The 16,982-nt window shown below is 42.0% G+C and overlaps 1 protein-coding gene across 4 annotated transcripts; it reads left to right on the top strand.

Annotated features, from left to right (window-relative positions):
- The first annotated feature begins 720 nt into the window (after positions 1 to 720).
- On the top strand, positions 721 to 16,966 carry LOC119712905 (protein FAM122A). 4 transcript variants are annotated; one of them, XM_038164755.1, is made up of 10 exons: positions 721 to 1,084; positions 4,309 to 4,483; positions 8,379 to 8,435; positions 10,529 to 10,572; positions 10,652 to 10,706; positions 11,132 to 11,224; positions 11,681 to 11,769; positions 12,403 to 12,464; positions 13,474 to 13,570; positions 14,650 to 16,966. In XM_038164755.1, exons 1-10 carry the CDS (start codon positions 936 to 938, stop codon positions 14,807 to 14,809), a joined length of 981 nt encoding a protein of 326 aa, XP_038020683.1. In that variant the 5' UTR covers positions 721 to 935; the 3' UTR covers positions 14,810 to 16,966. The 4 variants fall into 4 exon arrangements, with proteins under 4 accessions (XP_038020683.1, XP_038020682.1, XP_038020685.1 ...); XM_038164754.1 differs by having other exon boundaries at positions 722 to 1,084; positions 12,400 to 12,464; XM_038164757.1 differs by having other exon boundaries at positions 723 to 1,084; positions 4,405 to 4,483.
- Positions 16,967 to 16,982: the final 16 nt, after the last annotated feature.

Below are 16,982 nucleotides of genomic sequence, written 5' to 3'. Positions count from 1 at the left end.
GTGCTGAGGCACAGGGTGCCCAGAGAAGCTGTGGCTGCCCCATCCCTCAAGTGTCCAAGGCTGGGTTGGACAGGGCTTGAAGCCACCGGGGATAGTGGAAGATGTCTCTTCCCATGGCAGGGGGCTGGATCAAAATGGTTTTTAAGGTCCCTTCCAATCCAAACCATTCCATGATTCTGTGGTTAATGCCATGTTAAGGAAAATCAGATTTCCCACTTCTTCCCAAGAGTTAGGAGCCTCAGCACTGCCCACCAGCCAGTGTGGCATTTCCCTTCCACAACCTCCTCTGGGTATAAACTAGGGCCACACGTAGCTATTAAAGTATTCTGAAAACATTTGCTTTTATTCTTTGCTCCTGGAGCTCTCTGGGCCTGCACAGAACCACCCGCTGGTATTTCTGCGAGCGAGAACAGCTCGGTACGAGCTCAGAGGCGGAATTTTCGCTGTGCAGCGAGCGACCAGCGCGGTGTCCCTCGGCCGGAGAGCTCGGCGGGACGAGCCCGCTCCGGTCGGACCAGCGCGGTGTCCCTCGGCCGGAGAGCTCGGCGGGACGAGCCCGCTCCGGTCGGACCAGCGCGGTGTCCCTCGGCCGGAGAGCTCGGCGGGACGAGCCCGCTCCGGTCGGACCAGCGCGGTGTCCCTCGGCCGGAGAGCTCGGCGGGACGAGCACGCCCCGCTCCCCTCACATCTGCCCCCTCACAGCCCGAGCGGCCGCGGCCCGAGCGCTGCGCCTGCGCCCTGCGGCCGGGCCCGCCTGCGCTGGGGCCGGGCGGGGAGAGCGGCCCGGGGCCCGCGGGGCCGCGGCGGCTGCGGGAATCAGCGGGAACAGCGGGCACGGGCCGCCCCCGGAGCCCCGGGATGCGGCCTCGCTGCTGCGGCAGCCCCCCCGCCCGCGGGCTCGGCAGGGCCGGGGCAGCAGCGGCTTGAGGCCGCCGATGGGCGGAGCGGGAGGAGCCGGAGCCGCCGCGATGGCTCAGGAGAAGATGGAGCTGGACCTGGAGCTGCCGCCGGGGAGCGCCGCGGCCCCGGGCGACGGCGGCGGCCTGCGGCGGTCGAACAGCGCCCCGCTCATCCACGGGCTCAGGTGAGGGGCCCGGGGGGCTCCCGGCCCGGCCCGGCCGTGCGGGGGCTCCGGGCATGCTCCGCGGCGCCACGGGGAAAAGTGGGATCCTGAGCGCTGTCCCAGGCTGGGAGGGATTTAGGGAACATACCAACGAGTGGAGGGGTGCGAGGAAGCCCGGGAAGACGGGCTTCGGTTTTACTGAAACGCTTTGTTTTCACCAAGGTCTGCTGTGTGTTGCAGAACACCGTCCGCAACGTCAGAGTTGTAGCTGTTCTTATGCATCGAATAACAATCGCGATGATTTCTGTAATGGATCCGGTCTGAACAAAATAAATCACTGCTCTGTGTATGATTTCAACAGTAAATGCTTTCGGAACAATCAGGCAAATATGGTCAGGAAGGTCATTTCACGGGACCTTGACGTAAGTTTTGCATTTAGTGTAAAGCGGTGTGTCAGGTGGCCAGGAATTTTCCTGGGTGGCACTAATTTCTGTAGCATGCATTACTGGGAGAAATACCGTGTGCTGTGTAGACAGTTGTGCTTGGATGTTGCCACCAGCCTGTGGCAGGTCTGTTTGCAGAGGGTTGGGTGTTTGCCAGGTCTGGCTCTCTTCAGCCGACAGTGGCAGTGGCAGGGCAGGTGAAAGCTTTGAGACAGGTAGGGTTTCTTGTACAGTTTTGTTTGGGTAAGTTTATAACCCAGAGGACTGCTTCATGTCTCCTCTGGGCTGTTGAGAACTTGGGAGATGCCCCATCTGCTACATGGTGTGGCTTCCATCCAGCTGTAAGGTGGTCCATGTGCTGCTGCTGTTAGTGGAGTGTCTGCATTCTGGGAGAGCATATTGATAATAAGTTTCATAAACTGTAGTATATTAAATGATAAGCACTTCCTGGTGGATTGATTTTTTTCCCCATTCTGTTTCTGTAAGGAACTGGATATCAAGAGATGAACAAATCTCACATACCTCTTTTACCAAAATGGTTAACAGTGTCTGACAGTTCAGATGAAATACTACTTCTTATTCTATTGTGATTTAATGTTAAGTGAATGTAATTTTGATTCTTTTGCATAATCACAATGGAACAGCTCCCATTTCATGTTTTGATGCAGTATGAAAGGGTTATGTATGGCAGCTCTCCCCTGGGACGTTTCTGAGCAGGTAAACTACTTGTGTAACTGAGACAAGACATTTTTATAATCTCAGCCTTTTGTAAATTGGAAATTGAAAGACCCTTGACTCTTAAAAAAAAAAACCCGAACAAATTATTTAGTTCAGGGTTTGGGCAGATAGAAGGGTAAGCCTGAGTTCTTGCCTTGGCACTGTGCATACACTATGGGTTAGGTGTTCATACAAATAAAACTGAAATGCCATTGAACTAATCTGAGGTAGTTGCAGTGGTTTGCCTGTTAGTTTGGAATTTTCCATCAGAATACTGTTTTTGCAAGATTGCAGCTCTTGGCAAGAAACTTCACTTTTTCCCAGAATGGCTTTGTTGGGTAAACTGAAACAAAAGCTCTTGCTCTTACACAGCTTGCTTTTTCTCCTCTGCCTCTTGTTTTGACTTCATATTTTAGTAGGGAATTTGGAAAATTAGTCGCCATAGATCCAGAGCACAGTTATAAGTGGAATATTTTAGATCACGGAAGTTACATTTCACAGAACTTATAACTCTTGTTTTTGTTCCAAATAAAACTGATTTTTAATGGGAACTGTAGTTTTCTGTGAGATGTAAGTCTGAGATCCGACCAGTTCTGGTGTTTTTGCAAGGGAGATTAAATATAGGATTATTTGTAGGTCTTTTTTCTCTCCCTCTCTGCTAGTTAGCACTGAGTACTGGACTCAGGCTATGGTAATGTGGGACAGGATTGTTCCAACCTGTTTTCTTGATTCAGACCCTGGATTTCAGGATGTGCTGTTTGTCTTGAGTTTGCATGCCAACCAGTGCACTTACACTGAAAAGAATTGTGGCTGATGGCCTCAGCCAAAACTCCTCTCTAAACATCATGTCATGGATCCCTTCAGTTTCTCCTCTTCCACCTCTGTCTAATGGCAGCTGTTTGATCTCCCGTGGGTGTCAGCTGAGTGAAACTTCTTGGAAAATTGGAAATGATGTCTGGCCCTATGTACTTGACATTTTGGAGAAGGAGAGTCTATGCATTTTCCTTGGCAGAAAGTTTAGTGCTTATGCCAGTTGCTGTTGGCTTTTATTTCACAGTATAAGCTTTATTTGTTTTTTTATTTACAGCTACATAAAAGCTGTTTAAAACTTATGTGTCTAGCTGGTGTGTTTTAAACTGGAGGATTCTGACAATGGTGTGTCATGAAAGTGCAGTAGGATTATCAAGGTAGTGGTGTTGGTCAGGTTAGTTTTAAAGAAATTGTATTTTGGGGGGCTTTTGTTCATCCCAGGTTAGCAGCTGAAGCAAAAAGATACAATGTGAATTCTTGTAATTTGAATCTTATCACAGTCTTACATTTGGCTTTGTTCACTTTTGCAGTTCCTCACTGATTTTCGGGCATGGGGATTGTAGGGTTGTGGCTCAACATTTTTTTATGGTTGCTAGAAAAAAGGTTTATTTCTGCAGTCACATTCATTAAGTGCTGATCATTGGCTGTTGATAGCATTGGTGATGACATGACCAGTAAAACTTGCTTTAGGAATCAATAGAACTAAAATTGCCTTGAGAAAGAAGTTCGTTGTGTCAGATAAATAATCCTATACCATTTCAATGGATACGCTGCTGTGGCGCCTTAAAAACTGGCTTTACAGTAAGTGTAATTTAACTTTTGCTGGAAAAAATGTTCGGAAGATATTAAATGTTTGTAGTGATAATATTTATCAAGATGCTGTATTTTAAAATTCTGTTTTATCTGTGGGATTGAAGCTTGTTTCAGTTACTGCTTACAAGCCATTTATACATTTGTTCTGTTGAATGACATTTGAAGCAATATACAAGCAGCAGCCATTCCAAACACAATAAATCCCCACCGTCTAAACAATTCTTCAATTATTTTGAAGACACAAAACGATTAATTGAAATCATTAATTGAAGTAGCTGGGAGGATGAACGAGTTGATTTGCACTCTCTGCCAGCGAGCTAAAAGAGGTCTTACCTACCTGTCTCTGGAGTGCTTTGTCTCGACAGGAGAGCTGTCGCAGCATTTGGAGGTGAGCTGGTGTGAGGAGGTGCTTTTTGCTAGGAGGAAAATGGCTTTTGCATTGACGAGTGTTTCTCTTTGCAGCGATAACTCCCAGCATTTGGAGGTGAGCTGGTGTGAGCAGGTGCTTTTTGCTAGGAGGGAAATGGCTTTTGCATTGACGAGTGTTTCTCTTCGCAGCGATAACTCCCAGGTGTTCCAGGCCAGCGTGCTGCGCACCCGCAGGAACAGCACCACGGTCATGAATCGGCACAGCCTGGTAAGGACACTCCCCAGCGACCCACAGGTGCCGGGCAGAAGTGTGCAAACAGGAATAAACAAAACTGGGCTGCAGTCTGTGAAACTAATACCACATTGCTTTCAGAAACAAGGCTCTAGACTGTGACGTTAATGTGCTGTAGCTGTAATGAAGTGTTATTTATACATCACTGGGCTTGGAGAATGCCTGTATTTCATTGGGATCATAACTTTGCTTGCAAAATAGATGTTCCAAGGTAGAGTAAGAAAGGTAGCTTGCTAAAAAAACTAATTATATAACTGTATTGTTAACAGTAATCAATGTCTTAAATGATTTCTGATGCTTAAGAAAAAAAGTGCAGACAAATACTTCAGCAAGATTGCATCTGTAACAGAACCAGAATAGTTGTATATAAGAAAGATTGGTGGAAAAGCCTTTCTCCTGCTGGGATGAAAAAGCTGAAAGAAAGTGTTATGGTCAAGATTTCTTAATCAAGTCTCTTTCTTCATATTTTTAGGGCAGCAGTTTAGTGTAAATCTTTGCTTGTGGTCAGGAAAGAGGAGAAAAATCAAAGGCAAAAGCTCAGTTTATTGTGTTTACTCCTTAAGATCCTCAGTTGTTTGGCTAAAAAGATGCTAATTCAGGATGCCTTGCCCAGAACTTGCTGGGAAGCAGGAGCTAATTCACTGATGGGCTGCTCTTCTGCCTGCCCCTCATAAATGTTGCAGTCTCCTGGACTTAACCAGTGTTTCCATCTTCATGGGATGATGTTCCTAACCTTTCCCCTCACACTAACGTTATTAAAAAGTCTTCTTCTTCTTCTTCTTCACTCCCAGCTGACCAGGTGCTGGCAAAATACATGAAATTTTACTTACACTGAAAATCAAGTTCCCCACTGACTGCTTGATCAGGGCCTTGTCTGCTTTGAAATGCTCCTTTGAGTTATAATCTGGGTTATGGTTCTGTTGAATATGGCTGGGAGGATGGAATTGGAAAGGATCTTAGAGATTCTCATCCTTCTGTGGTCTTAAACCAGGATCATCCACAGATAAATGATTTTGTGATAGAATTAACCTTTCAGCATCAAGGACCCTAATCAACCTTCCCTGGTATTCTTCCTATAGCAGAGAAGTACCCTTAGTTTTATGATGTTAGAGATATTCTAAGGAGCTAGATCACATCTACTTTTGTAAATTAAATTTTACATAAGAAGGTGATAAAGTGTATTTCAAAACCCACTTCTTTGTATTTAAGAAAACTAATCCAAGTTTTACTGCAGTGTAAACTGTAAGAGGGTTAAAAGATTGAGCAAGCAACTCAAACTTCTTTATTACAAGTATTACAAGTGCAGTTTAAATTTTATGTTCTGTTAAACTTCATGGAAAAAAAGTTGATGAGTGTTCGTCTCATCTGTGTGGTGTTCCCTGGAGGTCATACACCATCAACTCCATCTTCAGTGCTGTCCCAGTTGCTCAGCTGAATTCCACAACCTGTTTTTGGAGTAGCTTCTCCAAGTCTCAGACTTCAGCTGAAGGTTTATAGTGATGACTGCAAGGGCAGTGGTGCCATTTGGGCTGGGGTTTGATCTGCACTTTTCTGACACTACATGTAATTGCCAAGGAAGGGTTAACCAGGCTCTGCAGTATCTGCAGTTTATTTTCCTCCAGGAGATACCAATGAGTAAATGTTTTGATGTTTTTTTGATTTGTTTTGCAGGGCTGGGGTTTTTGTTTTGTTTCTTGAGCGGAGCAGTTGAGTCTGTGGTTAGATGTTTAGGTGCTATTTCAGCAGAAGCCAATGTTAAATTTTTTCTAATATTTTTTTTAAGCCGGGTAGTTTCCCTGCTGGGTTCAAGTGGCTGTGCTGCAGGAGGCAGAGGGCACTGCAGGGCAGGGCAGAGGCACTGGGGCCGTCTCTGCCCACCTGGGCAGTGGCTCCTGCCAGCCTAGCACTGCTGAAACTTTACCTGCACTGGAGCACACTATCTGACACATTGTACTGGGGGCAAGGCCACAGTATAATAGTTTGTAATGTTTTTATTAAGCTTTTTGCTCTCTTAAAACAATGGGGATTTGAGTAGCACAATTTTGATGCATGGGTTCAGTTTAGCAAGTAGCCTTTGAAAGTGACAGAGGTTTCTTTTCACAAGAATGAAATCAAAGGATGCAAACAGAGCAAAAGTGAGTTTTACACACTGCAAAGCAAGGGTGGTGACTTGTTGGGAACAAGATGTAGGATCCTCAGAGCTGTGTTGGTGCATCAGACCCTGCAGAGGAACACTTCATTGTCTCTTTATATTTTTTGTTTTATACTGCAAGCCCCTGTTTTTTTACATATTCTATTAATGTCAAACCTTAAAGTATGTGGATCACAGTCATAAAATTAGAATATAATGAGTGGAACAAATGCATGTCTACTGTGGAATGACAGAGTGAATAGGCAGGAATGCACTATTGTCCAAATCCTTTTCTATGTGTGAGAATCAAGGTCAACTCAAGGTCTGCATTGGCTGGTGCAGCTTGGAGGAATTTTTATTAGATGCACAGGATTTTTGGGAACCCAGTATAATAGTAAAGCTGACCTAAACTGGACCTTAAAAGTAGCAAATCAAGATATTATAGTTGTTAGACTTCAGTATTATGTATTTTGATGACTAAAATCTGGCACAAATGTTAGTCATCCTCTGCGTGAGCCTGATAGGCTGAATTCTTTTGTGAGAAGCAGGGTGTGATGTCTTCGTGTTTGTTTTTTTAGAAGGAGGGTTCTGGATGTGTGAAGCATTAATAGTCTGTGTTAACTTACCCTGTCAGGCAGCAAAATCCTTGTATTCTCTGTGGCCTGATTGGAAGATGGTGCAGTAACAGTTAACTGAGTGTTTGCTAGTTCTCCAGCTTCAGCATGATGAAGAGCTCTAGTAATGTTTTGTGAAGCAGATGAAGCCTTATAATGAATGGAGTACAAAAACACCTATAATAATGCAAGCCTTACTTGCTGAACACATCCGTTTTGAAAAGACACCTTATTTTTTGGAAGGATTGTCATCTTACAGAGAAGTTAAAGCACTGTTCAAGGCTTCGGTTTAGAATTTTTGTTCCCTGAATGGCTATGACATAAATAAACTGAGGGCTGACAATGTGAGGGGTGGGAAGTTAATGAAAGAAAATTATATTTTGAGAAAATAATCACTTTAAATTACTCGGTTTTGGGTGTGCAGGTTTAGATCATAGCATTCCGGTGAGATCTTGATGCAAAACTGTCAACATTAACAGAAGACCATTTTTAGTGACGTCTTCTCTGATTTCACCCAAATTGGTGAAGCTCTTGAGAAACCATAAAGAAAGTGTTTAACTCTTTGTTAGCCTTCTAATAGCTGCTCTTTTTCACCTGTCAAAGTACTCATTTATAAGCAGACAACAATCCAGGAACCTTTTTGTACAATTCCTTGTTTTGGCTTTGTATTTTAAGGGAGCTATTGGGGAGCTTTCTGGACCACTTAAATGAAAATAAATATTCTGAGTCACATAAAGGAAAATATATATGCCAACATATATACTAGGGGTGACAGTGTGCTAGTGAAAAGCAGCTCCATTCTGTGGGGAAAGCTGTCAGTTCTAGTTGCCTGGAAATGGAATGGAAGCCAGGCTGATACCAATTAGCATCTGTGAGCTTACAAAGCAGTATAATGTGGAAATACATATTAACATGCAAGAATGCATGTTAACATGCAAGAATGCCAGATTGTTGCAAGTAAGTAATGTAGGTTATGTATACACTGAGAATGTTATAAGTGCTATGGCTTTTTTTTTAATGAGTTTTTAAATTTTTATTTTGGGGAGACACTGGTTCACTAACATTTCTGTGGCACCTTTCCCTCCCTTCTGCAGTACTTTCAATTGTGTGTGACTTTGTTTTGCAGTTTGTGCCATCATCTCCTATCCGTATTCCTAGCAGCCGTCTTCATCAAATCAAACAAGTAAGCACAGATTCTTCTAAATGTATTTTCTATAGGTGGCTGGGGTTTTTTGCAGTCAATGTTTAATATCCTTCAACTGGCTGTAGATTTTATTTTCAAACTGCCTGCCCAGTTCCACGTTTCATGAAGCAAAATGCATCTTACAGCAAGGAGAAGATTTAAGCAGAGAGAGGATTCTTAAAATGGACATTTTAGAAAGGAAACCTTTAATGTAAACCCTTAGGGTAAAGTTTCACCAAGTTTTTGGCAGCAGTGCCAGCATAAATATTCAGGGCCAATAACAAAGTGTTCCTTAACTTGTGTTGGCACAAGACTCTTGTGCAGCCAGAAAATGAGCAGGATAAGGAAGCACTCTGGCTGAAAAATAGTCTGTACTCTTCTGGCTGGGCTATTTTTCATCTGTATAATTTTCTTATCCAGATCCCTGTACTTGTGCTGTCACAGCAGGAACGCAGGGGGAAGGGCAGCAGAGCAAACACTCGGGAAGGGGGGTGGTGTGGGGAATATCTGAGCAGGCTCAAATAGCTCTGCTCCCAGCCAGCACACCGCAGGCTGAAGGCTCCAGCTTTAAAATCAACTAGCTCCAACTCCTGTGTCTCCTTCATTTTATATCTCCACTTTTTGACAGTAGAATGGTTATAAAATTGGATTGAAGATGTTTAATTTTTTTGAATTTTTTTTTTAAGCTGGCTAGTTTTCAATGGACAGGCTTAATTTTTACAGGGTCAAAAGTTAAGAAAACAATTTAATGCTTCAGGCAGCATTTTTAGGGTATGGTGTCTGAGGGGTGGAAGGCACTTCTGCTTCCTACCTCGGTTATTTAAGGTAGTTGCACAGTAATCCTGAAGAAAATAACTGCTTGCTTTCATTATGTAAATAATTTACTGGCTTGAGTAGACTCTGAAGCACTCAGGTCTGTTGTACAGCTCTCTTTATCAGTATAAAAACGCTTAGAATTAATATGTAAATATCATAGAATCATAAATTAGTTTGGGTTGAAAGAGACCTTTAAAGGTCATCTGGTCCAACCCCCCTGCAGTGAGCAGGGAGATATAATGAGAAATATGCTGGGAGCAAAGGAATGAACTGTTGTGGCTCTGCTCTATTACCTGAAGTAAAATTTGATAATTCAATCTTCTGGAAAATGCTTCTGCATTCATGTTTGTGTTGTCCATTTATTGAAGCAAACAGTGTAATTTCCTAATTTGTGTTTGAGCTTTAGATTCACTAAATCAATTGGAGCTTTAGATTCACACATCAATTGGAATTGATTCCATGTCCTGTATACTCACTGAGAACCTGTGTGATTGGCTTCTGATCTCTTTCAAATCTGAGCAAATTATCACACAGGTGAAGAAGTTAGACTCTTCCTACTTATGATGAGGATTGTGAAGATGTTTACTTGAACTTTTACTCTTGAACTAGGGAACCTGCTCATCCACTGAACAAACTGGGTAGCATTCAGTTAATTCTAATGTCTGCCTCAGAAAAGATTGAGTCGTGTTTGTACTTGGTGTTAATGTTTAGTTTAATTTTATATATTTGATCCATTTAAATAGTATTTTATGGAGGTTTGGTTTTTTTTGAAAAAAGCCTCACTGACTCCTGAATTCATTGTTTGCAATACAGTGTATTGCAACTGAGATGCTGACAAGTGTCTAGTTAGTCACTAATCCATAGAGTCAGGTAAGAATCCAGCCATGTTTTTGAGGTTTATATGTACTAGCGTCCCCTTTGTAAAATGAAATTACTCAGGACTGCATAAAGACGCTCTGACATGTGCAGAATTTCTGGTTCATACTACCATTATTCATTTTGGTAGCTACTTCTTGGTTAGTAATGAAAATAAAGCTGCTCTGGAAACAACCAGCTCACATAAGCACTTCTTACATGATGGTTTCTCCTGCTACATCTTTCCCATCCTCTCCTCCTCACTCCTTTCCATGGATGAAATCTTGAGGTTATTGTTGCTTAACCGAGTTGAATTACATTTTCCACATGCCAAAGTGAAGTGAAACCACAGCTTTTCTGATTTGCTGGAACAAAGTGAGGGGTTTTTTTTGACCTTATTTCTTCGTGTGCTAATCTTTTAGGAGGAAGGAATGAATTTGCTGAACAGGGAAACCGTTCGTGAAAGGTGAGCACTAAGGCAAAGCAGAACAGTCACTGCAGCCGTCTGTGGGCCCAGGACAATACATTTCTTTTCTTCTTTATAGAGAAGTGCAAGTAGCAATGCAGATGAGCCACTCATGGGAGGAGAGCTTGAGCCTGGTAATGCATTCATGCTTTAATTTGTGTTTCTATCATCAGTATCAGGACACTAGAGACTCTCTCATGTCAACATTTCCTTTGATAGTTTGACCTGCAGTTAAGTTGTTAGTATAGTACTGCTTTTGATCAGCAATTTATCACACTAACAAGGCATAGAATTATCAACTCTTCAAGGTACATGTGGGTTCCTTGGGCTGCTGTGTCAAAAGGAAATTGCATGGATGTCTGCCTATTCAAATTTTCTTCCATGTTCTGATACTCTCCATGTAATGTTTAAGGCTTTTTTGTTCTTGTTAAGCATAAGCTCATAAATGGCTGCCTAATAATTGTTCATATGATGGAGGATAACTTTGGGATTTCACACCAATCACCCTTTTCTTGTTAAGGTACCTGCTTGTAAGATTAATTATGTGTACTGTTTACAGAGTGACAATGATTTTGAAAAATCACTATCACCAAAGCAAGTAGACTTTGTTCCAGTTTCTCCAGCTCCTTCACCTACACGAGGAATAGGGAAGGTGAGCAAAATGTGGTAATAATGGTTTTATCTTACTAGAGCTAAATAAATTCAACCAAATTAGAAGCAAAAGATTAAGCCACCTGCTCCTTTCTACCTCAGCTGCAAATAAGAAACTAGAGAGTAAATAAAACCCCCTAAAACCCCAAACCAGAAAATACCAGCTGCTCATGTTGTGGGTGTGAATATCTGTGGAGTGTTCAGCTGTTATGCTGTGGTTAATAAAAACCAAATAAGTCTGTTTAACCAGAGTACAGAGGAATAAATCTGCATGAAAATGGAATCTGTCCAATTTTAATTTATTTTTTCTCAGTTGCAAAAAGTGATGTCTCAGTATAGCCAAAGCCTGGTTGCTGAGTTTGATACTGGCTTGTTTATTTCTCTGCAGTTAAGCATCAATTGTTACCACATGGGAGTGATACAGTATTTATAATAACACAAACTCTTTTCCTCTCAGCAATGTTTCTCACCATCTTTGCAAAGTCTGGTCAGCAGCAGTGGGTTGCCTCCAAGTCCCAGCCCAAGTCCAACAAGGAGATTTTCAAGGTAAGTCACCAGATCATGCCAATGATAGAAAATTAATGTAGCTTGTTCATAGTAGGCATTTGAAATACCAGAATGTGTTGCATCCATAATTGATTTCTGAGCACAAATACAATTTCATATACTCATGCAGACTTTAGATTTTACAGTGTTGTAAAACATTTGTCAAAACCCTCATGTCATAGCATTGGGAAATGGGCTGCATTGTGGCATCTGTCTTCCTGGTGTAGTCTCTATATTGCTCTCATTCACATCTTTAGTAATTGAATTCTGAGGGAAAGAAAACACAAACAGATTTAGGGTTTGTTACTCCTTTGAGTCATGTGGGCATACAATTAAATTTTACTAGGCCCTCTCAGTTCAGCCTGTCAACTGAGATGTAGTCAGTGCCTGGATGAGAGCTTTTAGACTGCCCCAGTTGTGAAATAATGTAATTAAACATTTCCTGCTCAGTTCTGTGCTTCCTGGCCTATCTTCAGAGGGGAAAAAAAAGGACTTGTTTTGGATAAGCTGCTTTAATGCCTATTTTCTTAGTGGCTTCCACCCAGTAGTTTTTTTCTGAATATCTTTTGATTCTTTTTTCAACCTTTCTCTTTCAATGGTGATCTCAGTGCAGCATTTGTCTTCTTTTAGCAGGAGAAGCCAGAGCCCAATAAACTGCATTCGACCAAGTGTTCTTGGATCAATCAAAAGAAAAGGTACAGTGTTTGGGTTGGGCAAATACAATAGGCCAACTTGTTAGTTATATAGTAGTTCATATAGCTTTCTTCATAATTCTGTCCAGCGGGCTGATACTTCAAAAAGTAACTAGAGATAGAAGATATTACACATAATGAAACAGATAAATCATTAAATTAGATTTTACTATTCCATAAAGCTTTTAATTCCATAAAGCTAATAATTGTTTTGTTCTGATTCCCCCTCATTTCTGTGGTCATATAGATGTGATAAAAAATCTGATGTAACCTGCTTAACAAAACAATAAATACAACTATTGGTATATTTAACTTACACAGAAAACTTTGAAAGCCTGGTTAACTGAAGCCCACAGGTACTGTACATTTAAAATAACTCTTCAAAACCCAAAGCTGATGCACAGGCCTGGTGGGCACCTTACAGCTTTATTAGGAAATGTTTCTCTGTCTTTCTGCATTTTTCTTCAAGTTTAACTTCTGGAAATTTTATTGCACCTATTTTTATATCTTCAAGCTTCACCTCTGTTACAGAACATCTCTGGCTCTGAGACAACTTCTAAAACACTTTCATCTGAGTTCTGTCGTAGCCTTTTTAAGCATGTATCTATCCTCTCCTCTTCCCGAGTGTTTGGAAATCAAAGTCAATAGAACAGTTTTGTGATAATTCTGGAGCTTGTTCCTTTTCCTTATTTTCAGCTTCTCTGCTCTGGTGGAGCTGGTCAGTGAAGTGATAGCTGGATAAACTGAAACAAAGGGATTATTCTTTGCTACTGAAGAATAAATATCTGATAGCTAAGCCTTAGTTAATTATTCACTAAACTGTACTGAAGCTTGGACAAAATGGCTCCAGAAAATAGACAGTCTTTAAAATTTCAGCATCTAAATTCTATGTTCTACATACGAAATATTGTAAGTTTGAACCTCTATTCTGTTTGCTCTGTAGAAGTACATTGAAAGTAGATTTTAGTTTTGGTGAGTTGTAATTTTTACCACTTGGTATCTCTTCCCAAAGGTGTGACAGAGATGGAAGATCACCCAAAAAGATTATTCCAAGGATCCACCACCATGCTAACCCCCGAGGCTGCACATCAGGCGGACCTTGGGGCATGGTAAATCTGTGCTCTTCATTGTCCCTTCAGCAGAAGCATTACAAATATTTTATTTTTCTAGCAGTAAGAATGCTTGAAGTTTTTTCTGCTTGTTTTTGTCTTTTTTTTTTAAATAGAAATACCTCATAATGGTACAGCACTGAAATTATCACAGTGAACAGGCAGCAATGTTCCCTACAACTCTGCAGTTTCTAGGCCTGATAACATGGGATGTTGAGCATGTTTAGGAAAAGACACCTCATGGATGATAGCTTTTGGAGTCTGATTCAATTTGCAGTCAAATGTGAATGCTGATGCTTTTTGGGTGAATTGGGTTTTTCTTCTTTTCCCTTGTTCTTAGTCACAGAGGAGGGTCAGAGGAGCTGAGAGGAGATAAAAAGTACTTTGTTAAAAATTGTAGTGATTGGTGACAGCAAGGGATTTTGATCTAGTGTTTTAGTGAAAAGGTTAATCCTACATAGGGAGTGCCTACACAACTGTCAAGGGTTGTTCACTGTATTTCTGTCTTTTTGCCTCTCAGCTGATGTACAAGGCATGCAGAAGCTTTGATAGCAATAGCAAAATAGATGTTTTAAAGGTACTTTAAAAACATATCTTTGTTGCACACCCTGTTTACAGTGGGGATAGCAGTGTGGGTTCAACTGCTGCCTCTTGGTGTAGGAGATGGTAATTTTTTAAAAAATCACTTTGCTGCTATCACTGATGACAGATCAGCTGTAGTTATGAATTTGTGTCCTGTGAAATACGTAGTACCATGGAAGATGGACAGTTTATCATTGGCTCTCTTGGCAAAAAGGCCTCAGGCTGTTGTGCTGGCCCAGGGCTTTGAGGATGGAGTGAAGCTGGAGTGGATTGTTGGGTCTGGAACTTCTGATCTGTGCCCCATTTTGGGTGTCCCCTGTGTGAGTCTGGAAGTGGCAGTGTGTGTGGCTGCAGGGGTATTTCAGATCACAGGGCTTGCTGCTCCTTCAGAGGGACACGTGTGTGTTCAGAATGGCTTTGTGGTGATTTGGGCTGGTTTTGGGCACTTGCCTGAGCCAGTGCCTGGTTTCTCAGCCCTGGTGTCGCTGTGTTTTCAGTCTGTCCTCACACGCCCTGGATGACAACAGGAGCAGTGCAGGCTCCTCCTGTGACTCCCCAGCTGAAGCTGGCACCAGCACAGACTCTCCAGTGTCACTGTCTGACTCCAGATCCCCGTTTTTGCCAGTGGATCTTATGGCCAAGCTACCGATGAACTGAGGAGCAGGAATCTGCTGATGGACACGGGATACAGGCGGACGTCGCCCCGACTTTCTGTTGTGTGTGACCCATTCTGTTCCTCATAGGAACTTCCAGCAATGTCATTACTTCTAGAAAACTTCCAGAATAGTTCCTTGAGGAGGAATTCACCTTTCTAGTGATTTGTATGACATTTACTACAATACAGAAGCATTTGGGCTGCAGACACGTTGGGTGCTCAGCCAGTCAGGCTGCAGGTTTGCAGTGGGTGTGATCTCCTTGGCATGAGTTACAAACACTGGACGTGTGTCCTGCTTGTGGAGGACTTGGCTTGCCAGCAGCCTGTGTCCTCCCTGCCTGTGGAGGAGCAGATAACTCACATTTGTCCTCAGCCTAAAACCAATGAAGCAGCTTACTTATTGTTTCTATTCCCAGAGTGTTAGATCTTTATATTTTTTTCTTCTTCATATGAAAAGGAGAATATTGAAGGGGGGAAACTGATTATTATTAATATTATTGTGTTCTATTATGATTGGCTTTTAATCCATTTTGTGTTCCAAGAAGATAACAAATTGGTAAATTGTCAAATTTATATGTTGGATTTCATTCATGATCATGACTGCTGTTGTGACTAAATCTAAATTAGGTGTGGAACATTCTTCTGGGGTTTTATATCTGGCGTTTGGTTCTTTTTCTTCCCCGTTTAGATGATGTATAGGAGTGGTAGATGCTCTGTTAAAGGTCCTTTAATAGGGAAAAATAGTGACAATATTTGGAACAATGCATTAAATCCTGAGATTGTAGTATTTAGTACTTCAGAAATGCATTATTTTAAGTCAGTATTTGTCCTCATATATGACAGATATGGTGAGGAATCTTGAATGCCTTTTTACAGCCTGAGGCCATCAATCATATTTAATCTGTATTTAATTTCCTGATGTTGCTTCCTCAAACAATGACATCAAGTCATTTCTGCTGTTGAAAACTTCAGATGCTGATTGGAAGCCTGGAATCTGGTAATCTGAGATGCTTGAAAAGTCAGTGTGTTGAGACATCCTGATCTCAACTCTGAAATTCCCCAACCAGGAGGAAGAATTTGCAGACCCCCCCATGGACAGCTGTCTGGGACTTTGCAGTGACACCCTCATTGGGGTTGTGCAGCTGAACTCCCCCAGCTGAGTCCCTTTTTGTACATGTCTGTGCATCTGTGCTATGTGGTTTCCAACCTTCTCTCCAGAGAGGTTAAGAATGAAGCAGAATGTTTTATTTTTAAACGCTAAATCTTTGTAGTGTGTCATAAAGTGAGAAAAGTATGGAAACTTCCTCAAGTAGGAAAAAAACCTCCCCTGAACTCTGCTGTGAAAGATTCACATGGATGAAGCTTTGACTGACAGCAGCCATCAAAATGAGAAAGGGATGACTTGGAGTGCAAAGACCTGGCAGCCTGAGGGCCAGTGACCCATTTCTGTGTGTCCTTATTGTAGAGAGAAAATAGAATGTATTTAATAGTCTGACTCTGTTCTAGTTAACATATGACATGGTTTACTTCTGGTATCATTCCTCTTAAATTATTGTAATAATCACCCTGCTGGTTGCAGTCGCTCCCCGAGCCCAGCTGCCCTTTGTCCCCGAGCAGAGGCACACGGGAGTGCTGGGCTCTGTTTGCTCTCTCTGCTGAGGCAAAGTTTGGCTTTGCAGTTTCAGGTTTGTGCCAAAGAGTTGCTGTGCCACCACTCTTCTGTGGTGACAGCAAGACTCTTCTTTTTTTTAGATCTTGCTTATTTCTTAAGAAGGAACCTCCTGGTGTCTCTTCCAGTCTTTGCTAGAAGACACATCAGTATAGGAGGGTTTAATAGCTGAGTGTGGGTCAACTTGTCTCTTTTCTGTTGAATATTTATGCTATTTTTCAAATAAGTGCCAATAAATGGAAAAATAAATGTGTTTTGCTGTTTCTGCACTTTTTTAGATAACCATATTCTTGTTTCCCTCTGGGATTAAATGCTTTCTTTTAAAATCAGAATATCTATTGTAATTTACTTCCACCCAGTCTAGTTAACATGCAAGCAGGTAATAAAATCTGCAGCAGACTTACCTTGTTTCCCTTGTGCCATGCTGTCTTGCAGGTCTGTGACAACTCTAGGAATAAAGAAGAATAAACCCAACCATTTTTGAATACGAGTTACATGTGTCCCTA

This window comes from Motacilla alba, chromosome 4A (assembly GCF_015832195.1).
Source record: "Motacilla alba alba isolate MOTALB_02 chromosome 4A, Motacilla_alba_V1.0_pri, whole genome shotgun sequence".
NCBI classification, from domain to species: Eukaryota; Metazoa; Chordata; class Aves; order Passeriformes; family Motacillidae; genus Motacilla; species Motacilla alba.
This window is presented reverse-complemented; position numbering and strand designations above follow the sequence as displayed.

Bases quoted from the DNA above. Each gene is read 5' to 3' on its own strand.
- LOC119712905 (XM_038164754.1), top strand. From the start codon at position 936: ATGGGCGGAGCGGGAGGAGCCGGAGCCGCCGCGATGGCTCAGGAGAAG. The intron at 4,484-8,378 runs GTAAGGACACTC...TTTGTTTTGCAG, and splicing joins TCATGAATCGGCACAGCCTG to TTTGTGCCATCATCTCCTAT. The intron at 10,707-11,131 runs GTAATGCATTCA...TACTGTTTACAG, and splicing joins GGGAGGAGAGCTTGAGCCTG to AGTGACAATGATTTTGAAAA.